The sequence below is a fragment of the Sapajus apella genome, unplaced genomic scaffold, assembly GCF_009761245.1.
Source record: "Sapajus apella isolate SASKATOON/1434 unplaced genomic scaffold, GSC_monkey_1.0 scaffold14, whole genome shotgun sequence".
In the NCBI taxonomy this organism is placed as follows: Eukaryota; Metazoa; Chordata; class Mammalia; order Primates; family Cebidae; genus Sapajus; species Sapajus apella.
The window spans coordinates 6,904,812-6,928,818 of NW_022436954.1; the positions used below are offsets into that span (position 1 = coordinate 6,904,812).

General features: G+C 61.4%; 1 protein-coding gene across 3 annotated transcripts; it reads right to left on the reverse strand.

Annotated features, from left to right (window-relative positions):
* Positions 1–111: 111 nt before the first annotated feature.
* Positions 112–19,342, reverse strand: PLCB3 (phospholipase C beta 3). Of its 3 annotated transcripts, XM_032282964.1 has the most exons (32): positions 19,070–19,342; positions 16,336–16,413; positions 16,012–16,080; positions 15,785–15,925; positions 15,513–15,592; positions 15,373–15,426; positions 15,190–15,265; positions 14,985–15,085; positions 14,283–14,449; positions 14,063–14,209; positions 11,510–11,750; positions 11,271–11,355; positions 10,773–10,959; positions 9,791–9,996; positions 8,194–8,290; positions 8,025–8,109; positions 7,634–7,758; positions 7,150–7,304; positions 6,904–7,065; positions 6,125–6,224; positions 5,927–6,031; positions 5,623–5,714; positions 4,635–4,788; positions 4,512–4,547; positions 4,210–4,402; positions 3,690–3,840; positions 3,526–3,602; positions 3,333–3,422; positions 3,004–3,061; positions 2,281–2,367; positions 1,952–2,171; positions 112–1,027 (listed from the first exon to the last, which is right to left on the reverse strand). In XM_032282964.1, exons 1-31 carry the CDS (start codon positions 19,166–19,168, stop codon positions 1,968–1,970), a joined length of 3,702 nt encoding a protein of 1,233 aa, XP_032138855.1. In that variant the 5' UTR covers positions 19,169–19,342; the 3' UTR covers positions 112–1,027; positions 1,952–1,967. The 3 variants fall into 3 exon arrangements, with proteins under 3 accessions (XP_032138855.1, XP_032138854.1, XP_032138856.1); XM_032282963.1 differs by having other exon boundaries at positions 137–2,171; XM_032282965.1 differs by lacking the exon at positions 19,070–19,342 and adding an exon at positions 16,943–17,870 and having other exon boundaries at positions 137–2,171.
* Between the last annotated feature and the right edge of the window lie 4,665 nt (positions 19,343–24,007).

The window sequence follows — 24,007 nt, forward strand, 5'->3', positions numbered from 1 at the left end:
ACTGTGTGGCCGGCCTAGGGCCAGCGCTGCCCGGGGACGGGACACGCGGGGCGAGAGGGAGTAGCGGAGCTGGACTGGGAGCAGGGTGGTCATTGGAAACCGAGGCTTCACGCGGGGACCCGGACAGACCGGGGGCTCCGTTCCAGAAAGATTTATTGGCGCCCCCCATAACTCGAGTCGGTGCTTGGTGCTGGGTACAGAGATGCGTTGCGCCATGGCTCTGCTCGTGGAAGCGCCCGAAGGCCCGGAGTCGGCAGGGCAGTCAGGGAGGGCTTCAGGAAGGAGGCGGCTAGAGCTGCGACCTGAAGGTGAGGCGGGGGAGGGGGATGGCCATCCCTCCTGGCGCGCGGGGAAGAGTGGACCCATGGAAGGATGGAGAAGCAGCAGAGGCCAGCCTTCTGAGAGGCTGGAATGTCACACCCAGGAGTTAGCAATTTAGCTGGTATTTGAGGACCCAGGAACTGATTTGGAGTGCATCCCTCAGTGGACACCAGCCAGAGTCAGGGAGATGGGAGTTGGCTGCTAAGGGGCCTGGATAAGGAATACACTGGAGTGGGCAAGACCGGGTCCCACAGCAGAAGTGAGGAATGCTGGGGCCGTGGCATTGACCCTGAGGGGAGGAGGGCCCTACCGCGGAGCCTGTTTCCCTGGCCTCCCCACCCCATCTGTTTGAGGCTGCAGCAAAAACAAAGCAAAGAAAATACTCAATTGGCAGGAGATAAGCCCAGATAAGAGGCCGCCTTCCCCTGGAGGAGGGATGCAGGCGGGCAGCCTGGGAAGCGCCAGGAAGCCGGGAGAGGCCTTGAAGAGGTGCCAGGCCAACCCTGCTGGGAGCCGGCCCCACCCTCGAGCCCTTGTTGTGGGCTCTTCGCCACTCTTCGCTGGTCCCGAGGCACGGGACAGGTCCAGGTTGGCCGAAGACAGTCCACCACGGAGGGTCCAGGCCTGCCCTGCCTCCAGATCAGGACGTCTTGACTGAGCTGTGGCCTGGCACACGAGAGATGGCTCCGGGCCTCAGTATCCTCATCTGTAAAACAGGCACAACATCTCCCTCACAGGGATGAGGGGATGCCAGGTGGCCCAGCCCCTGCGTGTCTGACTGTCCACTTCCCTTCCCCCAGCATCACAGGCAGGCCTACTGCCCACCTCTCTCTGAAGGCCCGGGCCCCCTAGTGTGGGACAGGTTCTCTGCCCTGCTCCACCCTGGCCGATCTGTCACCCGATAGAGTCAGCTGCCTGTCGGGGGCCCAGAGCAGCCGGGGCGGAAGATGCTAGGCGTTTGGGTCATATCAGGCCACAGGAAAGGGGGCAGGGAAGGCTTCCTGAAGCAGAGGCCTGAGCCTCAACGAAGAGAGAACAGGGAGAGCCTTGGAAGGAAGAAAGTCATGGGGAGGGGGAACAGGAACAGTGGCCTGGAGGCAGACAGCACAGGCAGAGGAAGGCCACAGACGCTGGCAGGCTCGGCAGGGCAGGCTCAGGTTCAACCAGCAGCCCTTTGCTGGAGACATGACCTCAACCCCACCAAAGGCCCGAAGCCTATTTCATAGATGAGGAAACTTAGGGCCCAGAGTCCTCTCACCCCAAATCACACTGCACACAGGGTCCCTGAAATCCACTTTTATTCATGTAAAAAAATCCCCAAAGAGTAGAGAAAAAATGTGACTCCGACTTCCCGGGGCTCCGAGTCTCCAGCCAGCTCTCCCGGGACGGGAAGGAGACTGCAAGATCGAGGGTGTGGGTGTCACGGGGAGCAAGGCCCTGAGCAGGGCCCCAACTGAGAACTTAGGGCAGGAAGGAGGGGCCCCAGGAGGATGAAGGGAGTTAGCTGAGGTACTTGCCCTGGGTTTAAAAAAATAAAATATCTAGAGATAAAAAGTTAAAAAAAAAAAAAAAGGCTTAGTGTCGTTGCCTCCTGCCCTCCACCCAGTGCCCACCCTGGCCCTGCGGCCACCTCGTGCTCAGCCAGTTCAGAGCTGCGTGTTCTCCTCCTGGCTCTCCGAGTCAGCACCTGACAGGTGCCCGCTGCTCCCGGGTGCGTGACCGTTGCTGGCACAGGCCACCAGAGGCCTGTCCCCCAGCCCCTCTGGCGTCTCGCCCAGCAGGCTCCGGCGGATCTCCTGGGGCAGCCTCGCCCGCTGCTCCTGACACTCCTGGGCCAGCTGAGCCAGCAGCTGTGGGAGGAGGATGATCACAGGGAAGCCTGGCTGCCCTGCACCCCGCCTGCCCGCCTGCCCTGCACCCCGCCTGCCCGCCTGCCCTGCACCCCGCCTGCGGCCTCACCTTGGGCTCCTCTTCTGCCAACTGTTGTAGGACCTGCTGCTGCCCCGCCACAAGACGGTCGTGCCGCTGCTTCTGGGCCTCCTCCAGCTACAGGGGTGGGCAAGGGCTCAGCTGAGCCCGGAGGGAGGGGCTTGGGCCTCGGGGCTTTGGCTGGGCATAGAAGCCAGGTGGGCAAGGCCAGGGACAGTGGCCTCACGCCTGTAGTTCCAGCACTTTGAAAGGCTGAGGCAGGCGGGTCCCCTGAGGTCAGGAGTTAGAGACCAGCCTGACCAACATGGTGAAATCCCATCTCCGCTAAAAATACAAAAATTAGCCGGGCGTGGTGGTACGTGTCTGTAATCCCAGCTAGTCGGGAGGCTGAGGCACAATCGCTTAAACCCAGAAGGCAGAGGTTGCAGTGAGCTGAGATCACAGCACTGCACTCCAGCCTGGGTGACATACTGAGACTCCGTCTCAAAGAAAAATAAGAAGTCAGGTGGCCGAAGGCTCCCAGGGTGGTGTAACAGGTCTGTGAAAGCACCGGGCCTGAGGACACCAAAGCCAGGGACACGGATGCAGACAGCTGGCTCTGGGTATGATGTGGGCACCCTGGGGCTGCTGGGCATTCGGGAAAGGTTCTAGAAGAACCTTGAGGGCAACATGGCACCAGGCCAGGCACGGAGACTGGTGTCTGATGAGTGAAGGAAGGGAGGTGGGGTAGGGTGGGCTGGGAACCCGACTCACCCGACGGATGGAGTTGACAGACTCAGTGATGTGCCGACGATTAATCTCTGTCAGTTCCCTGCACAGGAGCAACGCAGGATGGCTCAGCACCCAGGCACCCGCCCTGCCCCCCCAAATACCCAAATGCCCCAGGCACCCGCCCTGCCCCCCCAAATACCCCAGGCACCCGCCCTGCCTCCCCAGTGCCCAGACGGCCCAGGCATCTACCCTGCCTCCCCAGTGCCCAGACACAGCCCAGGCACCCGCCTTGTCCCCCTAGTCCCCAGATGGCCCAGGCACCCACCCTGCCTCCCCAGTGCCCACATGGCCCCCAGCGCAGGTGCCCTTACACCTCCTTCTTATGCTTGTCCCTCGTCTTGGCCTCCGAGATGCTGTTGTGGCGCTTTCTGTCCAGGATCTTCTGTAGCTCCTTCTTCTCCCTGGAGAAGCCGGCAGGGGAAGAGGAGCAGTCAGCAGCAGAAGCACAGACTCCGCCCTCCTCCTGGCGCCCAGAGCCCCCCATAGACCATCCTGGCCCTTCACCTCTCGTTCGTCTCCTTCAGCCTCTTGAACTGAGTTGTGTTTGCATCAAGGACGACCTCCCTGAGCCGCTGCTGAGCCTGTGGACACAGGGGACCCGATGGGTGACGCTGGGCTGATGACAGGTCTATCCAGGAGGCTTTCCCTGGCCACCGAGGGCCCCTCACCTGTTTCAGGTGCTCCAGCCTCCGCTGGGCCTCTGCGTCCGCCTGGGCCTCCCGCAGCTCCAGCAGGCTCTGCACCTGTCTGCTCTGGAACTCCTGATAGCGCTTCGCCTCATCCTCCCCGTCCTTTGAGTCGTCGTCAGCGGCCCCACCTCTGTGAGGAGAACCCCTCTGGGTGACACTTGGGTCCACCACATGGGACTGGGACGGGGAGGGTGCGAGGGAGGGTGCTCATCCTGCAGGCGATGGCAGACACCACCCTGTGTGGCCAGGTCTGTTATGCAAACCAGGAGGCCGTTAGCACCACCCAAGTGAAGGGAGCCTGTTTGGGCAACAAGCTCCTCATGGGGGACTTCAAAAGAGATGTCACTCCCCGGGGGCCACCGGGGGCCTGGTGTGGAGCCTCCTGTCCTTGCACTGAACCCTCCTCCGGCCCGGCTCTTGCCATCTCCATGCCCAGCAACCCCCATGTTCACATCAGCACCCCCAACACACCCAGCACCCAGCCAGGCTGGACACTCACAGGGCACCTGGCCGCGGCCGGCACCTGCTCTCTGCCTGTGCCTGAGCCAGGCCGTCCAGCAGGCGGCGGGTGAGGGTGACCACCTTCCGCTGATGCTTCTTGCGCAGCTCCCGAAGCTCTCGCTCCTGCCGGCTCCGGAGCTTGACCAGAGCCTTGTGTCCTCGGAGCTCGTCCAGCGGGGTGGGGGCCACCTCTGGGAGTGGCAAAGCAGAGATGGGCAGGGGGCAGGGGAACAGGACTGGGGCAGGCCAACCTGCAGGGCAGCCACTGCGTCCCCCTGCCTCCAGGTACCCCGCCCCTACCTGAGAGGATGCTGGCGATGAGATCGTCGCGCTGCCCTGGGGAGCAGAGGCCCGGTGAGGAGCTGGAGGACAGGGCAGTGGGGCGCCTCACCTAGGCCCACCCCTGGCCAGGCCACTCCTTACCTGGGCTGCTCAGAGAGGCGCTGGTAGGGGAGGTGGCAGGGCCGGGGGGCCGGCGTGGGGAGGCATCCAGTGGGCTAGGGCTGGGGTTTGGGGACAGCTGAGACCCCAGCTGCTGAGACTGGGTGTCCTGGCATGTCTCATGGCCAGCCTGAGCCTACGGGAGAAAGGAGAATGCTCTTTCCAGAATGCTGTTGCCTCTGGGCCCTTCTGTCCTCCACCACCCCCCGGGGCCCCCAGCACCCCCATCAGCCTCCCTTAGCCCAACTGCTGGGCTCCTTTGTGACAGGAGGCTGTCTGGGCACCTGCAGAGAAGAGGTATAGGTCATGCCTTTCTGAGCCCTTTTTCCACATGGGCTGTGGGGAAGATAACGTAACAGCCACTGCCTGTGCTCAGGAACTCCCAGATTGTTCTGGAAAGGCCTGACCAAGTCCAGAGCCTCCTCTCCTCCCCTGCCCACGTCCTCCACCCTTGCATACAGTCGCTCATTTTCCTTGCTTCTCAGCTCCTGATTAAATCAACAAAGGATGAGACCGCAGAGTGGGCACCAGCCTCTCCGCTAACAGCTCCGGGCAGCCCTAATTGCTGTCATCTCTCCCTACCCGCCTGCCGCAGGCCCCGGGGGACTGGGTCTGGAAGCGCAGGTGAACCTCTGCGCCTGACCCCTCCCCACGGAGGCCACTGCCCTCCTCATGGCTCCCAGGACCCCACGTCTGAGCAGCTTCTGTGGCTTCGCACTGCCCTGACGCAGCGGCTGGGACCCCTGTACCCCCATGTGGAGCCTGCATGGAGCTGGAGGAATTCCAGCCCAGGTCTGACCTGAAGGCCTCCTGAATGCAAATGGGTGGTTTTCATCTCCTCAAAATCCCAGGGCTGCCAAGCTTACTGAGCTAGAGAGACCAGAAGCCCCCATGCCACGTGGCCATAGCTGTCATGTCCAGTGGCCCCCTGGGTCACAGCAAGCCTAGGCCCTGCTCAGACCCGGCTCACCTCACTCTCACCAATGAGGGCAGCCAGTTGGCGGGCCCTCTGGTCCATCAGGCTGACGTGCTTAATGGGGTTGATCAAGGCCTCTGCGTAGTCTGGGGGGAGGCAGAAGGCCAGGGTTTCAGAGACGGAGCCCCCAAGCCACACCCTGCCCACCAGCCCTGGTCTCAATGAGGAATTGCGAAACTTGTCCTCGGGTCTGTTCACCACTCAGTTGGGACCACCCAGCTCGGCCACCCCCAGGCCCTGAGGATGGCCCTTGTCCCTCACCCTCCCTGGCCAGTCTGGCCCCCAAACCCTGGCTCACCCTGGTGGTCGTCAGGAATGTAGTCCGAGGCCTCGGTGTAGATGAGCAGGGCCGGCAGGCACAGCGGTTGGTTGGCCTCGTTCCGCAGGCAGACATAGTGGTACCCTGGGTGGGCAGGAGGGCAACGTTGGGTTGCTGGGTCCGGCAGGGCCCCTACCCACTGCCCGCTGTGCTGCCCAGAGCCCACCAAGGCCTCACCAGAGCGGATGGCAGAGACAGGCAGGATCCGGTGCCCCACGAATTTGCCGCCCTCCTCAAAGGCTGCGATGCGAAGCGAAGCCAGCGTGGGCAGCACCACCTGCGGGCCAGACCGGAGCTGAGCCACGGGGCTGACCCCGGACCGCTGTGGCCGCCACAGCTCCCCACAGCCGTCAAAGCCCAGCAGAGCAAACCTTTAGCTGAGCTGACCCACTGACCATCAGTCACCATCGCCACTGAGCTGACGGCTGACCCCACCTCCACAGCCTGGCCTAGTAGATGACTGCAGCTATCAGGACCCTGTGGCAAGATGACAGGCACCCAGGCCCCTAGGGCCCCTACAGACAGCTCTGGTCACTGCCAGTTTAGAAACGGAGTGAGCCATAAGCAGGAAGCGCAAACACACCACCCAGGTTGGGAGCAGAGGCTGCGTCCACAAGGGGCTGGGGGAGGTGTGGGAGAGCGGACGTGGGCTTGGGGTTGTGACCTCAGCTCCTGCCTCAGAGATGGGGTGGGCTGTGTCCACTCCTTGCAGGGGACACAAGACCTCTAGCTGGCACTCCCCCATCCCCATCTCACCTTCTCACCCTGATCTCTTCCCCTGAGGAGGACAGGGAGTCTGACGCTGGGACAGGCAGCTCCTGGGAGACCCCAAGCGCCCCCCACTTTCTGATCCCCAGTCACCAGCAGCCTGCCTGGTTCCTGTTCTCCCACCTGAGAGCCGGGGCAGTCGGGGCTGGACCTGCCTGTGCCTGGGTGGGCGAGGGCGCCGGGCTCACCTTGGGGAAGGCAAACGGCTCCTCGTCCCACACGGGGTTGAAGGAGTTCCCCTGAGAGGTCCGGGTGCGGTACTTGCGCCGCGTGTCAACAGGGAGGCCGAACATGTCCACCTCCACGTAGATGCCCACCTTCCTGTCGGACAGGAACTGCCCCGAGATCACCTGGGGGGCAGGGCAGGGAGGGTGAGGCTGCTGCGAGGGTCCTGCCCCAAGGACACCCCCAGCCTGAGCCCTCCCAGGCCCCACCTTGACCCGCAAGGCATTGGCCACGATGCCATCCACGATGACCTCGGTGAAGGGGTCGAAGGATTTGTCCGGCCGCCGCATGAACTCCGGCTTGAGCAGGTACCCGCTGCGCCCATTGTACTCGAACACGCCCGCATTGAGCTGCATCGCCACATCTGAGCAGCGGGGGCAGGTCAAGCAGGGCAGGCATCAGACAGGATGGTGCCATGTGGGGGAATGGGAGATCGTCAGGGGTCAGATGGCGTCCAAGGCCCAGGGTCAGGGGTAGGTTCAAATGGCATCGGGGTCCAGATCCAGGGCAGATCAGACAGGGGAGGGGTCTGGCATCAGTCAAGGGCAGGAGGCGGGGTGAGTCGGGGGCTGGGTTCGCCTGGAATCTGGGATTAGACAGGGTCAGAGGTCCTTTCAGGCAAGACCAGCAGCATCATGAGTCAGAGGTCAGCAAGACTGAGGGTCAGGGTCAAGACAGAGGCCCAGGGCTCACCCAGGGTCTGGAAGTTGAGTGCAACGAGCTGGCACCCTACGTTCCAGAAGAGCTGGGGCATGTAGTTGGAGGAGTCCACGCGGGTGCCCTTGGGGTAGATGCGGCTGAGCTGCTGCTTGTTGTATCTGAGGTTGGCGGTCAGGGGCCACACGGGTGCCAGGGCCCACACTGTCAGCCTCCACCTCCAGCCTCAGCCAGGTGCTCCTGTGACCCCCCAAATCCAGCCCCTCCATTTCTCAGCCTCGCCATCCCCCTGAGACTGCCTGGACCTGCCCAAGCCCTAGGCCAGGGTGCAGGAGGACCAGCAGCCTGTGCAGGAGGCACACGCAGACACAGGACACTCCGAGTGCCCCACCCTGGCCTGCCCGCCCACGGTGCCTTGAAAGGATACTCCACAAACTCCATGGGGCTCTTGGTCAGCTGCTCCATGGCCTTGGTCTCCACGAAGGACGACATCTCGAAGCATTTGTTCCTCTCTGTGGGGTGAGCCAGGTGAGGGTGTCAGGCCTGGCAGGGATGAGCTGGGCAAGCCCCCACGCCCGCCACCCACCCCTACTCACTTCGAGCAGCCTCAAAGGACTTGAACTTGACAGGCTCAATGTAGTTGACAAGCGTGGACATCTCCTCGGTGGCATTGACCTCACTGCTGGCTGTGCCCTGTGGGCCCCAACCCAGGGTCGGCAGTGCCACTCCCACCACAGGGGACAGTCCCTCACCTGCCCCCCATGAAGGAGGCGCTGACCCTCTTCCCATCACTACACACGCACCGCTGCTGGTGCCTACACTCTTCTCCCCGGGGTCCCACTGATGCGCCCTGGACGCCACCCAGCCACTCCTCTTCTCCCTGATCCTCAGAGGCTGGAGCCCGTCACTCCCATGCCCAGGGGTTCAGTCACATCCATCCCCAGCCCGAGTCTCCAGTCCCCATCTTGCCGCCTCCTCTCAGGTGGCTCACAGGATCCTCAAACTCAGCCCTTCCAACGGTGACTCCTGGGCACCCCTCACCACACCTTCCGTTCCTCTGGGCTCCTCTCGGATCTGACCTCTTATGACAGCCAGACTGACTTTTTTTTTTTTTTTGAGACAGAGTCTTGCTCTTTCGTCTTTCAGGATGGAGTGCAACGGTGCAATCTCACTGCAGCCTCCGCTTCCTCCCCGGCTCAAGCAATTTTCCTGCCTCAGCCTCCCAAGTAGCTGGAACTACAGGCGCCTGCCATCTTGACAGTCTAATTTATGTATTTTTAGTAGAGATGGGGTTTTACCATGTTAGCCAGGCTGGTCTTGAACTCCCAACCTCAGACAAGCCTCCCACGGCGGCCTCCCAAAGTGCTAGGATTACAGGCGTGAGCCACCTCACTTGGCCTATACAGCGGTTACACTTGTCATTACTTTTGCTGAATCATTTGGGAGTGAACTGCAGACATCATATCCTTTACCCATAAATACTTCAGCATGTATGGACATTCTCTTATATGACTCCAGTACAATAATTCAATTCAGGAAACAAAACATTAACGTATTATCTAATTTCTAGTCCATCTTTAAATTTCATCAATTGCCCCAGTAATTGTCTTTATAGCGATGTCTGTTTTTTTTTTTTTTTTTTTTTTTTTTTGGGGCACAGTCTCCCTGGCTGGAGTGCAGTGGCACGATCTCAGCTCGCTGCAACCTCCACCTCCCAGGTTCAAGCAATTCTTATCCCTCTGCCTCCCGAGTAGCTGGGCTTGGAGGTATGAGTCACCACACCCGGCTCAGACTGAGTTTTTCTGTACCACTCCTCACAGCTCCTCAACACTTCCCATGACGATGCTCCCCGCTCCTGCACCCCCTGGCCCTGCCACAGGGCCTTTGCACATGCTGTCCCACTTCCTGAGGTCTGCCTGCCCCACCTCCCTGCCCAGCAGGCTCCCTGTCCTCTGCCAGTTCTGTCTGCTAGCTTATCCCTCCTGGGCCACACCAGCAGCAGAACTGAATACTTGTTTACATGCCTGATGCTAAAGACCCCTCCTTCCACCTTCACTCACACCCACACTGAGCCCCAGGAGGCAGAGGTGACGTCAGTCTTGTTGATGGTCAGACCTAGCCCCAGTGGAGGTAATAAACTGCTTCTGAGGTAAAGATGCTACCTTCCCCATCTGCCTACCCTGTGGGCCTCACCTCATCTGTGGTTGGCTTTTTGGGGTCTGTCTGTTCCTCTTCTTCCTCGTCTTCCTCCTCATCCTCACGGTCGGCAGGTCCAAGAGCATAGGGGCCCCGGTTCAGGCCCTCCTCGCCCAAAGATTTTCGAAGCTCCAGGCTGGGCTTCTCGAGCGCCCCCTCCTCCCCATTGCTTAGGCCTGGGCAGCTGTCAGAGCTGGGAGACCCTGCAGAGGACAGGGCCACAGGGTCAGGGGTCAGGACCACATGTCTGCTCAGGAGGCCTGGAGGGGTTGTTCCCAGTGTGTGCTAAGGTGACTCGGTGGAGAAGTCACAGGGTACTCCAAGGCAGTGTGGCTGGCGGAGAGGCCAAGAGGTCAGGGGTCGGACAGTATCAAACCGAACAGAGGTTGAGAGGGGTCATAGGTCAAAGGTGAAGGTCTAGGGTGGTATTCAGCTGGGAGGTAGGGTGGCTCAGTGGGATGAGAAGTCAGGAAGTTGGGAACCGCAGCCTTGACAGTGGGGTAAGGGATGACAGCAGAGTTATAGGTCAGGGGTTAGTCAGAGCCATGTCCAAGGAGGGGGCACAGTGAGGTGAATAGTCAGGGGTGAGAGGTCAGAGGTCAGCTGAAATGATAACCAACTGGGCAGGTAGACTCAGTGGGGGCTTAGAGGTCTGAGGTCACACACAAGGTGTGGGATGTGGTTCACCGAGGTCAGAGGTCAGCCTTCAGAGCCATCACCGGGTTGTGGGGAGGCTCTGAGGGGTGAGAGACTGAGGTTGGGGGTCAGAAGTGGGGGTGCAGCTCAGTGAGGCATGCATCTGAGGTCAGCCAACAGGTGGTAGGAGAGGTCGGGTGTGGGGACAGGCGCAGAGAGGCGGGACAGGTCCATGGGTCTATGGGAGGGTGGGCTGGGGTTCTGGGTTGAAGTAGCACCGTGCCTGGAGCATAAGGCCAGAGGCTAGGGTTGGGTCAGGGTCCCAGGCCGGGCCAGGGCCTACCAAGCTGCGGGGAGGAGGGCTCGGTGGTGGCGGAGCTCTCGCTCAGGGCCGAGTTGCTCTGTTCCAGCGGCCGCTTGCGCCCGGCGCCGTCTGGGCCACCCGTGCTAGGCTGGTGCCGCTTCTTGTTCTTCACCAGGATTCGTCCCATCAGGTCCTGGGGGCTGGGCAGGGGGACGCCTGGGGCCAGCTGGGCAGGCATGGATGGGTCAGGGCCTTGGACTGGGTCTGCAACCCCCACCCTGGCTCCGAGCCCCCACCCTGGCCCCCGTGCCCCCACCCTGGCCCCCACGCACCCACCCTGGCCCCCACGCACCCACCCTGGCTCCGCAGCCCCCACCCTGGCCCCCACGCCCCCACCCTGCCTCCGCAGCCCCCACCCTGGCCCCCACGCCCCCACCCTGGCTCCGCAGCACCCACCCTGGCGCCCACGCCCCCACCCTGGCTCCGCAGCACCCACCCTGGCCCTCACGCGCCCACCCTGGCTCCAAGCCTCCTTACCGGGTACTTGTCCAGAGGGTCGATAAGCAATGCATCTCCAAAGATGGAGCGGCAGTACTCGGCCATCTTTGCCTGCTGCTTTGCCCTGCGGAGCCAAGGTCAGAGTTCAGAGGTCCCCAGACGAAGCTGGGGTCTACGGGACATGTCAGTGGCGGTTCACAGGGTCGGAGGCCCAGAGCAGTCCAACAGCGCTGAGGTGGGAGGGCTGTCCCCGGGGTCATGGCCAGGTGCTCACTCACGAGTCCACGTGGTTCTCGAAGGAGAGGATGACGGGGTAGGGCGAGGTCTTGAAGGCGGTCTCGGCAATGGCCTCCAGCACGTCTCGCAGAGGCACCTCCGTGGTCATGGTGAAGCCATGGGTGATGAAGGGCTCCTCCTCGGGCGGCCGCCCCTTCCACACGTCCAGCTCCACACAGCGGCAGCCCCACAGCAGGGCCTGGCGGTACATCTCCACTGACGAGGTCCCAGCCAGCTGCCCCGCTGCGGGGGAGGCTCCATCACCAAGGCTGCCCGCCAGCCCAGCTCCTCACCACCCCGTCCCCACCCAAAACAGGCCATGCTGGGTTCGCAGGGGGCTCTCCCTCTCAGATGCATACCCACCTGCCCGTCCCACCAGAGCGAGCTGTGGGGGTCACCCTGAGGCTCCCTGTAGCCCCCGCTGCCCCAGCAACCCCTCCCTCTCCTCACTCCCTCCACGCGCCTCGGCCCTGGCACAGCTGACACCAGCTCCTGTGTGGAATACTCCAGGCCTCCCTGCCTCCAATCCAATCTCTTTTATTTTTATTTATTTATTTTTATTTTGAGACAGAGTTTTGCTCTTGTTGCCCAGGCTGGAGTACAATGGCATGATCTTGGCTGACTGCAACCTCCGCTTGCCAGGTTCAAATGATTCTCCTGCTTCAGCCTCCTGAGTAGCTGGGATTACAGGCATGCATCACCACACCCAACTAATTTTGTATTTTTAGTAGAGATGGAGTTTTTCCATGTTGGTCACGCTGGTCTCAAACTCCCGACCTCAGGTGATTCACCTGCCTCAGCCTCCCAAAGTGCTGGGATTACAGGCGTGAGCCGCTGTGCCCGGCCTCTTTCTTTTTTTATTTCTTTTGAGACAGTGTCTCGCTGTCTCCCAGGCTGGAGTACACTGGCACAATCTTGGCTCACTGCAGCCTCCATCTCCTGGGTTCAAGAGATTCTCCTGCCTCAGCCTCCCGAGTAGCTGGGATTACAGGCACCCACCTGCCACCACGCCTGGGCAATTTTTGTATTTTCAATAGAGATGAGGTTTCACCATGTTGGCCAGGCCGGTCTCAAACTCCTGACCTCAGGCGATCCGCCCACCTCAGCCTCTCAAAGTGCTGGAATTACAGGCGTGAGCCACTGCACCCAGCCTCAATTCAATCTCTACAGAGCACCTGGCATCATCTTTCTAAAAATATATCATATCAGGTCACATCACCTCTTCTGCTTCAGCCTCCAAAAAGCCCGCCCCTCCCACTCAGGATGAATCCAAGTGCCTCTGGGCCCTGAGTCTCGCCCTGCCTTGCTCTCCCTCTCTTACCAGGCACCTACCCCCAGCCCCCTCTGTATCCTGCCTCCCCAGCTTCCTTTCTGCTTTTTTTTAACTTTTTTTTTTTTGAGAAAGGGACTCACTCTGTCACCCAGGCTGGAATGCAGTGGTACAGTCACAGCTCACTGCTGCCTCAGCCTTCCCAGGACCAAGGGATACTCCCACCTCAGCCTCTCAGGCAGCTGGGACCACAGGCATGCACCACCACACCCAGCTAATTTTTAAAAAATTATTTGCAGGCCGGGCGCGGTGGCTCAAGCCTGTAATCCCAGCACTTTGGGAGGCCGAGGCGGGTGGATCACGAGGTCAAGAGATCTAGACCATCCTGGTCAACATGGTGAAACCCCGTCTCTACTAAAAATACAAAAAATTAGCTGGGCATGGTGGCGCGTGCCTGTAATCCCAGCTACTCAGGAGGCTGAGGCAGGAGAATTGCCTGAACCCAGGAGGCGGAGGTTGTGGTGAGCCGAGATCGCGCCATTGCACTCCAGCCTGGGTAACAAGAGCGAAACTCCGTCTAAAAAAAAAAAAAAATTATTTGTAGAGATGGGGTCATACTGTGTTGCCCAGGCTGGTCTCAACACTGGGGGTCAAGGGATCTGCCTGCCTCAGCCTCTCAAAGTTCTGGGGTTACAGGCATGAGCCACTGCACCCATCCCCATTCCAGCCTCTTGAAAGCACCTTGCAGGCTAGGCATGGCAAGGGCTCACGCCTGTAATCCCAGCATTTTGGGAGGCCGAGGCAGGTGGATCACCTGAGGTTCGAGACCAGCCTGACCCACATGGTGAAACCCTGTCTCTACTAAAAATACAAAATTAGCTGGGCGTGGTGGCGCATGCCTGTAATCCCAGCTACTTGGGAGGCTGAGGCAGGAGAATCCCTTGAACCCGGGAGGTGGAGGTTGCGGTGAGCCGAGATCGCACTATTGCACTCCAGCCTGGGTAACAAGAGCGAAACTCATTCTCAAACAAAGAAAAAAACCCTCAGCCTCCTGCTCCAGGCCTTAACACAGGCCATCCCAGGCCTCAGCCCTTCCCTGGGGAAGCCACCGTGAGGCAGGCTGCCGCAGAGAGGCCCCACTGCCCAGGGCCGGCTGCCTGTTCCCTGCCTGCATCCCCAGCACTGGCCAATTAATGAGCAAATGAGACGAAAGAACTGTGCCCCAGGAGTGGACCATGCAAGTGCCAGAGGGCAGAGGTCACGGGCACCCCCGGCCCCCGCTCACCAGTGAGATAGGTGTTATGTGAGGAGTTGATGAAGTAAGCACTCAGCGGCTGGGTCATGTCCGCGCTCAGATCCAGGGCTTCCAGGGGCAGGATGCCGTTCTCCTCGCCTCCCAGGTAGCGGCTAAAGCCTTCCATGGACATCTGGTCTGGGGTCAGAGGGGGTCAGCAGGGTCAGCTGGGCCCCGCCTGCCCCACCCACCTGCACCCTGGCCAGCTCACCTCGCTCCAGAAACTGCTTGTTGGGCTCATACTTCTCAATGAGCAGCCGGGCTTGGGAGGGCCGCAGGGGTGGGTACAGCACTTCGTTGAGTCTTGGGTCACGTTGCTTCTGGTTGATGAAGTCCATGAGCTGCTCCAGCGTCAGGTATGGCTTGCCCTTGGCACCTCTGGAGGCGGCAGGAAGCCAGGTCAGGCTGGAGCCTCACCGGGCTCCCATCTGCTCGACAAGCCCTGGCCCTGGGCAAGGGAGTCAGAAGGCTTGCCCCTGGATCTGGCACCCAGTGAGTGGGACTCTGGGAGTCACAGGCCGCCCTGGGCCACAGTTTCTCCCTTCGCTCTCCTGACTACGCGGCATTGTCAAGGCAGCAGACCAGTGGGCACTGGCAATGGCCAGAGCTTGGGAGCTGCCAAGTGCTCGGCCCACCACCCCTTGCTTCCAGATCTCACAGTACGCCTGAGCCCTGGTTCCCATCGCAGAGTGGGCTGATTAAACCAGCTCTGCCACAGGGTCAGCCCAGAGCTGCCTGTAACTGAGGGGCACAAATGGCAGCTTTGAGCACGGGCACATCAACAGGTCCTCCCCGGGCCCGCCCTGGCGCTCCAGGACCCAGCCCACCAGTTCCCCCTCTCCCCACTGAGCTAGAGGCATGCTAAGCAGAAGCCACAGACGAGCATGGGGGCTGGGAGGCAGGCCCTGCTCACATCTCCAGCAGGATCTTGTCAATGTCCGGCCGCAAACACAGCTTGTTCAGGAACCGTTCAAAGATTTCCAAGGAAAACTCATCGGGTCGGATGGACTCGCTCTGAGGGCCAAGGAGTGTGGGGTGAGAACCCAGGGGCGGCCAGCCCTGGAAGGGTGGGTGTCCACAGTGACGCCCCACCCTGCCCCTACCCCCACTCCACACACCCGGTTGAAGTTGAGGCCACAGGATTCCAGCGCAGTCTCCACTCGCTTCTTGTCGGCTGAGAACATCTTAAGGATGCTGATGCAGGCAGAGGGGATGCAGGGTCGGGGGAGTGCAGGGTCAGTGAGGGGCAAAGGTCACCAAGGTCAGGGCAAAAGGAAGGTGCTAGGGGAAGAGGTGCTCACTTCTTGACGGGGATCCGACCATCCTGGTTCACCTGCAGCTTCAGCTTCGTGTATCTGGGGAGGTAGGTGAAGGGATCACACCCTGAAAACAGCCACATGAACCCCCCAGCTCCCATTCGGGTGGCCGGCCTGGGGCTCACGCTTTGCGCAGGAAGGTGTTCCGGGAGGCATTCTGTGCCAGGATGTTCATAGCCAGCTTAAACAGCTCCTCGGACCAGACCTGGGGGGCCAGTATACACGGGGAGGCAGTGAGTAGGGGACAGAGGGGCTGCACAACCAAACCCAGGCCCACAACTGGCTCTGGGACACAGTAGGTCACAGAGCAGCCTAGACACAGCAGGTGTCGGTAAGTGACAGCCGCCTCAGAGAGTAAGGCAGTGAGTCCTCCCTCAACCCCTCGGTGCCGGCCCACCTTGGCTGTGTCGTCCTGCACGGCCATGAAGTTCAAGAACACTGTGTTCACGGGATCTGGCCCAGATACCACCGTCATCAGCTTCTCCTCCAGCCGGGCATCGGGACCCCCAAAGCCCAGAACTTCCCGGATCTTGGGATCCTGAGTTGGTGAGAGCCAAGGGTGAGGAGGGGTTCCTGGGCCTCACAACCTCACTGTAGGCTTCAGTCCTGGGCTCCATCACTCACCTTGGGCAGGCGGGCGTATCGGCCCGTCCGTGTGTCCCTGATGGAGCTGATGTCCAGTGTGTCCACCTCCTGGGGGGAACCAGATGCCAGGCTGGGTATGAGAGGCTGTAGGTCCACAGCCAGGAGCCTCCAAGCTCCCCACCCAGGCCAGGGAGTGGCCAGCCCCTGGCCGCAGCCCCAGCCTTAGCTCCTGGCCTGAGCACTTCCTGTCTGGGCAGCCGTGGGAGAGGTCAGCCTGCAGCTGGGCCCCACCCCCACGGGCAGGGCAGGGGTCTGGGACAGGGGCCCTTGGCCTGAGCCAGCTGCAGTAACACCCATTCTCACCATATTGGGGCCCGTCCAGTACAAGAAGAAGCCATTGGGGTCCACACGCAGGGTGACCAGGTTCCGACTGGAGGTCTCCTGGGGACAGCACAGGCCAGCAGGAATCAGGGAGTGGGCTGCGGTGCCGGCTTGGCCCCTGTGCCCCCCTACCATGCACCCCAGAGTTCCTGCCTGTGAGCTGAGGCAAAAATCTCGTCCAGCCACAGGTCCTGCGTGGCTGCCTGTAGCCTCAGAACAAAGCCAAGGTCCAGTGTCACACCAACCCCAACGCCTTTTCCCAGCCTCACCTCCCTCTGGCCCTGGGATTCTACCTGCCCTTTCCCAGGGCTCTGTCTCATGTTCCCTTCGCCAGGACACCCTGCCCTTCCTTTTCCACCCATGAAATCTGACCCACCCCCAGAAGGGCTCCCCGGCCCCCATCCTGGGCTCAGTTTCCCCAGAAGTGCTGAGAGCTCCATGACAGTGGCAGCCACCCTAGTTCACTGCCCCCTTGTTCACAGAATGTTTATGGCATGAAAATGAGGAGTCTGACCCCACTGCCCTTCTGTGGCCCTTGGGACGCCACGATGACCCCTTGGTCTGCCTCAAAGCCCATTATCCACCTTACCGCACTTACCGGGGTCCCCACAGCCTCAACGCTCCTCCCCATCTTATAGAAGCAGAGTCCCCCAAGAGGGGACTCGCCCTGCTCTCAGGACCAGGCAGTGAGCTCTTCTTCCCTGAAACAGCCCTGCAGCTGGCAGGGGGCAGGGAAGTACACGCCAGCCCCATTTTCTGAGAAGAGCCCAGTCCCTGGCATACTCCCAGGGCCAACCCGTGTGACTCAGGACCAGCAGCCAGAGGGGATGTCCTCCAGGGTTTAGACTCAGCCAGGATCAGTGTGGCCAAGTGGCCACAGGTAGGACCCTCCCATCCCAGGCTCTTCCAGCCAGGAAAGGACCCCGCCTCACGTTGGGTGCCACCCTCAAACTGCTGCTCGGTGTCTGATGGGCAATACTGTCATTATCGGTACAAAGTCTCACATACACACACTGCCCCTACTGCGCGCCAAGGACAGTCCCAAGCACCTAACATGTCTGCGCACTCACAGGCCTCCTAACGAGCCTAAGAGGGGTGTGCTCTTGTCACTCCCATTTAACAGATGGGGAGACTGAGTTACAGGGATGCTTTGTAGCCTGCCCAAGGTCATCGGAGCCAGGACTTGCTTGCATGCAGTATGGTTCCAGCGTCCTGTGACCCAGGAAGCAGGGAGCCAAGACTTCTGCCAGGCTCCCAGCTCCTGGCCTCAGCCACACCCCATTGTGGGGCCTCGGCTAAGTCTCTGCTTTCTGACCTCAGTTTCCTCTTCTGGGGAATGGGGATTGCACCAGCCCCACCCATGGTAGGCTGTGCTTACAAAGGATGGACATTCACCTGGGAACAGAAGGGACAGGAAGCCCTAAAACTTCGGGGATGCAGAGACCTCCCCACCTCAGTGTGCTGACACCCAGCCCCATTCCCTCTCAGGGTTCCCGACCCTACCCCGGGGTTGAGGCCCCCAAATGGTATGAGGAGGGGGAGTCTGTGGGTACTGCCCCTAGGGTTTCCCCCTGCCTCTCCCCAAGGGTCTGCCCTTAAAGGCAGCCCAGGCCCCCTCCTCTCCTGCCCCAAGCCTCTTTCAGCACCCCCCACCCCACCCCCAGGGCCCTCTCCCTGTTCCCACTTCCTTATTTGGGTTTATCACAGTGGAAGGAAAAGAAGAAACTTTTCCCTTCAGGCCAGCCTGGGGGGAGGGGTCTCCCCCAGCCCCTGGGGCACCCAGGCACCCTTCCTAGCACACCTGCCGCTTCAGGCCACGCCCCCATCTCCTTCCCGCAGCTCCCACGCCTACCCCGGGGCCCCACCCAGCCGGAAAAGAGCCCAGAGTCTTCCAGGCCCGTAGCCTGACTGGGAAGGAGCCGTGAGGAAGCTCAGGCCATCAGGGTGGAGGCCCTGGGGAAGGAGGGGCTCAGGGGACAAAGGTGGGGACCCAGGATGGGGATGAGCAGCCAAAGGTGGGGACCCGGGCCTTTGGGAAGCACCAGCGGCAGGACAGAGAAAGGGGGGCCAGGATGTATTGGGGTTCAAGGTCCCAAGCCTAAGGAGTGGGGAGCAAAGTTCCCAGGGTGGAGGAACTTGGGGGGCAAAGTCTCCACTAGGGGGTGACTGGGTGCTCCCACCTGCGCAGGGAGCTGGGCTGGGATCCAGAAACAGGGCAAAGCGGTGCCAACCAGAACAGGGGGAAAGTGATGAATGGGCGAGGACTGTTCAGGCAGGGCACCGCGAAGAGTAGGGGCGCCCTGGCACACACCCGGAATGAGGATGCCCAGAGCCAGCCTGAGGATCAGGGTCCTGCAGCCAGGGGTCCAGTGCTGGGAAAGGGTCTGGGGGCCAGGCCAGGATCGGGGTGCCAGAATTAGTCTGGCAGGGAGTGGTGGGAAGGGCGAATGAAAACGGGGGGACGAGGTTTATTGGGGTTCGAAGTCTCTGCGCCAAGGAGTGGAGCCAAATTTTCCAGGGCTGAGGGACTGGGGGCTGGGGTAACAAAGTCTTCATTACGGGGACGATCAGGGACTTAAGTTTCCGGAGGGCCGCCAGGCTGGGATGGGGGTGGCGCCATGGGCAGGCGAGGCTGGGGTGGGGGGTCCCCGGCGTCTGGTCGAGCTTGACTGAAGGAGTCCCGGAATCTGGGCGGAGCAGGGGCCCGCGCGCTTACCTCGTCCCATTTGATGAACTTACTCCCGCGCCGCAGGGTCTCCACCACGGTGGGCGGCTCCAGCTGCAGCGCGTGGACGCCGGGCTGGGCGCCCGCCATGACCAGACCAGGGGCGGGTCGGGGACTCACGGAATCCTGACGGGGACCGACGGCGCCGCTAGTCCCACCGCACGGGCCGCTCTGGCCCCGCGGCGTCAGTGCCCGCCCGCCCGCCCGCCCGCCAGTCTGTCCCGGACCGACCAGCGCCTCGGCGGGGCCCGGGCGGGGCGGGGACGGGGCGGGGCCTCCCGGGTCCCGCCCCCTCCCACCGCGTCGGACCCGCCCGCCCCGCGTCGGCTCCCCCTGGCGGCCGGGGCGGCGACTGCAGCCGGAGCGGAGATTGGAGCAGGGGCATGCGGACGGGTTAGGGACTTTGCTGCGGGACTTAGCAGGACCTGATCCTTCGGGCCTGGGGTGGAACGAAGGGGCTGGGGGCCGGAGTGGCTGTTGGGGAGCAACTGGAGGGACTGGGTGTAGAGGGCGCTGCTTAAGGCGGCCCGGGATCAGCCCGCTGAGGTTTCTGAGCGACGGGGCTGTGGTGCCGGTGGAAAGCTGGACTTAGGCCGGGGGTCGCCGCAGAGCCTTGCCGCCCACCCGCTTCTGCGGCACTTAGCTGAAAGCAAGAAAAGCTTCTCCCGCCCCTCTCTACCCTGGCTTCGCCTCACCCACTCTTCTGCTGCGCGGTCCCCCTCCCTGGGAGCACTTAGCCGACTAATGGGCCTCCCGCAGGCAGGCGCCCCTCCCCCGTCCCTAGCCCTGGGAGGCCGGGCGCCTGCCACCTCCTTTGAGGACCCAAGCATCCTGGTCTTTGAGAATGGGCCCTAGAACAGCCCCCTTCTTTTTGCCGCAGACCCCATGACTGGAGCCTGACTGTGGGGCCTCATGGCTGAGAACTACGCAGGGAACGCTGTTGTCTGCCCAGTGGGGTCAGAAGCTTTGTGGGTGTCCCCAGACAGAAGGGTTGAGGAGGGGCTCTGCAGTGCCAGGCCCACAGCAGGTGCCCTGAAATCTGCGTTCCAAGGATGGGAGCGGGGAAGGCGCATGACCAATGGGATGGGTGGCGGCTGCAGCCCCTCCCGCAGGGCTTGGCTGGGTGGGGGGGGGTTCCTGCCTGGGGGCCCCTGTGGGAGCCCCCCCAATACAGAGGCAGTAACAGCAGCAGGTTTAAAGTAGAACTCATCCAGAGGGGCCAGCCAAGTCACCTAGAAACCCAGAAAGAGATGCAGCTGGCTCTGGGGGGGAGGGGTCAGCAGAGAAGGAGCCGCCTTGCAGGCCCCTCTGCCCCTGGCATTGAGACCCCCACGAGGAGCCCTGCCTGGCCCTGGCCTTCCTCCACACCCCACCAAGTTCTCCATCAACTCTAACCTAGTGAATCTCCTTGCTTTCAGCCCTAGCCCTGTGGGGTGTGATTATGATCTCCACTTGAGGCCTAGAGAGGGGAAGGGACTTGCCCAAGGTCACACAGCTTCTGAGGAGGGTTTCAACCCTCCGACTTCCTGAGGCCCAGGAGCCTCTAGACCTCCTTGGGAAAACAGAGCCATGCAAGAGATTGGCCCCTGCCCTCACAGGCTGGAGTTAGGTTGGCTCTTGCTAGCAGCCTCTTGCTAGTGGCCCAACCTACTCTCTCTAGGTCCTCAGTCACCTTGTCTAGAAGCTAAAGGTTGCTGAATATATAAGCAAATGGGTGGGGAGACGCCAATTTGACATGAGTGGCTGGAAGCTGTGGGGACACCAGGGAGGAAGGAGGAAAGGGCAGAGGTCAGCTCTGAGGCAGGGGAGCCTCCAGCCTTTGCTGGGGCTAGCAGAGCCCGGAGCCAGGGCCTGTGCTTAGGGGGTCAAGCTGTGGGCCCTAGGCCTTGGGCAAGGATATTTCAAAGAAGCATAAGACAGCAGCTCCTTGGGGAAGAAAACAGGATTGGCACCTATTTCCTGGGCTGGAGCCTCTTCTCCTCCCCCCACCCTGTGTCTCCCGAGGCCAGGGCAGCCCCCATTAGAGGGCTCCTTCCTTCCCAGACACTTTTTTCCAGCCTTGGTAATGGTAATAGGGTTTCTCAGCAAGCAGTAATGGTGAAGGCAGGCAGCCTTTCCAGGCTTTACCGTTGATTAAAGGAGAGTCTTGACCTACAGGACCCTCCCCAGAGCCTCTGCTTCAAGGATGCACTCTAATGGAGGGGAGCTGGGGACCTGGGAGGGGTAGGGCTGGGGAGGCCACAGCCCGAGGCTGGAAGGAGGAGCAGGGTACACTCCAGTCCCAGTAGGGCTCAGGCAGGAGGGCCACGGCTGGGCACAGACCCTAACCACAGGAGGTCAGGACCATCAGCCCCCTGAAGAGGCCTGGGGCAGGTAAGTGACTTGCAAACAGCCTCTCAGCCTATGGTGTAGAGCCAGGATTTGAACCCAGTTCTTCTTGGAGTAGGAGTTCCTACTCCAAGGCTAAGGTTCTGTGCAGGGTGGCCCAGCTTCCAGGAAGGTGGCAAGCCAGCACGCCCACCTGTACCAAGTGGTCTTGGGTGGATGGCCATGGGAACTGGACAGGAATCCGGGTGTGCCTGGGAGTGGCACAGAATGGAGAAGGAGAGTCAGGAAGAATGCCCTGCCCAGAGAACCCTCAGAGGGGTGCCCTGACCTGTGGACATGGCTGGAAACCTTCACACCAACACTCAGGGGAGGACAGACAGAAAGGCCAGCTCTCAGGGTGGAAGCATCTTGAGGGCAGAGCAAGAGCTGGAGGTCTTCATGGCCTGCAGGCCCCACTTCCACAGAAGCTATTGGGCATGAGGGGCTATTTGAGAATCTTCCTGCTTCAATCTGTTTGCACCCTTAAGTCGCAAATCAATGCTTGGTGTGGTGGGGAATCTGGACTGGGGGAACGTGATCCTCCTATCAGGCCAGGCTTCGGGCAGGAGGCCAGGCCACGAATGGGGTTCCTGGTGGAGAGGGTGGACTCTGCCAAATCTGAAAGAGCAAGGGTCAGCCTTCCTCAGCGCTCAGCACGGCTGCAGGGAGGCTGAGGCCAGAGGAAGGGCATGGGGAGGTAGGTGGTCAGCTCACTCTACCCTTCCCTGAACGGAACCCTGGAGCCTATCGCCCTCACAATGCCCAGCCTCTGTCTTCTCTTTGTCTCTTCTCTGTGACTATAGGGCAAAGGAGGAGCCCAACACTCCTGGGTTGGAGTGTGGATGCAACCCCAGCTGTGTGACCCTGGTGCCAGTCCCAATCCACCTCTGAACCTCAGCGGCTACAGCTGGCTTCCCCCACAACATCCAAAGAGTGTCTGTGAGGGGCTGGGGGCAGAAATATTGCCACTCAGATCCAAGACCCTGTTTGGGATGGCTCAAGGTGAGGCTGCCGTCCACGGAAATCCCCCGGAGCTTCGCAGCCTTATTGGGTGGTATCGCCTTATTAGGCGAGGAGGTGGAGGATAGACTTCGTGTCGGGGGTTTGAGCCACACAGCTTGGGTTTAAAGTCTCAGCTCGCGCTTCATCTACCAGTGCGACTTAATTCACCTCCGTGGTGTAGTAATTGAACTTTCCACGAATTTTCCTATGTAATCTTTGTTACAACCTTCTGAGGAAATGCAGGCACAGAGGAAGCCATTCATTTCTTCCAAATCATTTGTTCAACCAGTGCGGTGACCTACTATGAGTGTAACATAGTTCTAGGTGCTGGGGTTCATTGGGGACCAGGTAATTTGCCTACTAGCAGTGGATTTGAAGACCACTCCAGCCTGGCAGCACCAGCAGAACAGGTCCGCGCAGGGCTCAGCCTCACGGAACTCACAGTCTAGATGTGGGAGACAGACAATAAACGAATGAATGAGACCATTTAAAGATGCAGAAAATCACATAGGGGGAGGGAATGGGATGCGCCGTCAGCCTATTGGAGGTGGGCCAGGGCTGTGTGGAGGACCCAGGAGCCGCAGGGCGGGGGTCTGGGAGCCCCGGCGCGGCGCCCTCTCGGCGGAGCCGTCTGGGCTGCTGTCCCGACGCACGCTCCTAGGGGTAGCCGCGATGATGGCCTTCATTATTGAGTCCCGGCCCCCTCATTGCCCAACTCTTTGCGCCTTAGCGTCCCATTCTGTGCGGACACGGATGGGGGGCTCAGAGGACACCCCAAACAACTTCGCGCTTCCCGGCCGGGCCGCGCTACGGGGGAGGGGCGTGCCGGGCGCGGACTCCGTTTCCCACAAGCCCGCGCCCCGCGCCATCTTGCCGGTGGGCGGTGGCTGCCGCGGTTGGCCGTTCGGGCTGGCCGGCAGCCTCCCCTCATCCCCCCCCGCCAGCCCCGGCTTCCTTCGTTGGGGGCGTGGGACCCTGCTAGTCAGGGCATCTGGGGACTCGGACAGCTCCCGCCAGCCTTCCCCACTTCTCCATCCCTGGGAGCCCGGTCCACGTGCAGGTCCGTGCGCAGGGGAGGGGGTTCGCCCCTCGCTGGCCGAGGGCTAGAGGACAGGGACATCGGGGACTGCAGCGTCTCCTCACCAGATTCCCAGTCTGCACACGCTGTCCACTCCCCTGCATTCTCAGAGGGCCCCTATTCTCAGGTGGCCTCAATGAGGACAGAATGAGGAAGGGTCCAGGGAGGACTAGGATTCTGGCGGGAGCGCAAAGCGTCGTCCTAAGCACTTAGAACGCCTGGGTTTGGGACTGGACGGTGGCATTTAGGGGGTACGGACAGCTAAGCCACCCTCTGCAAAAGAGACCCTCCCCTACCCCTGCCCGGGGGCGGAGTAAGGGAGAGGGGCGCGTAGAGGGGCTGTCCCTTTAAGGGGGTGTGGTCGGGGGGCGGAGTAAGAGCGAGACAGAGAAAGCGCTTCGGCGGCGGCAGCTCGGGCGGCGGCCGCGGGGGACAAAGGGCGGGCGGATCGGCGGGGAGGGGGCGGGGCGCGGCCAGGCCAG

Coding starts and splice junctions, on each gene's coding strand:
- PLCB3 (XM_032282964.1), bottom strand. CDS start 19,168: ATGGCGGGCGCCCAGCCCGGCGTCCACGCGCTGCAGCTGGAGCCGCCC. Junction 16,081..16,335: donor ACTGGACGGGCCCCAATATG/GTGAGAATGGGT, acceptor GGTTCCCCCCAG/GAGGTGGACACACTGGACAT. Junction 14,210..14,282: donor CAAGCAGTTTCTGGAGCGAG/GTGAGCTGGCCA, acceptor CTCTGACCCCAG/ACCAGATGTCCATGGAAGGC.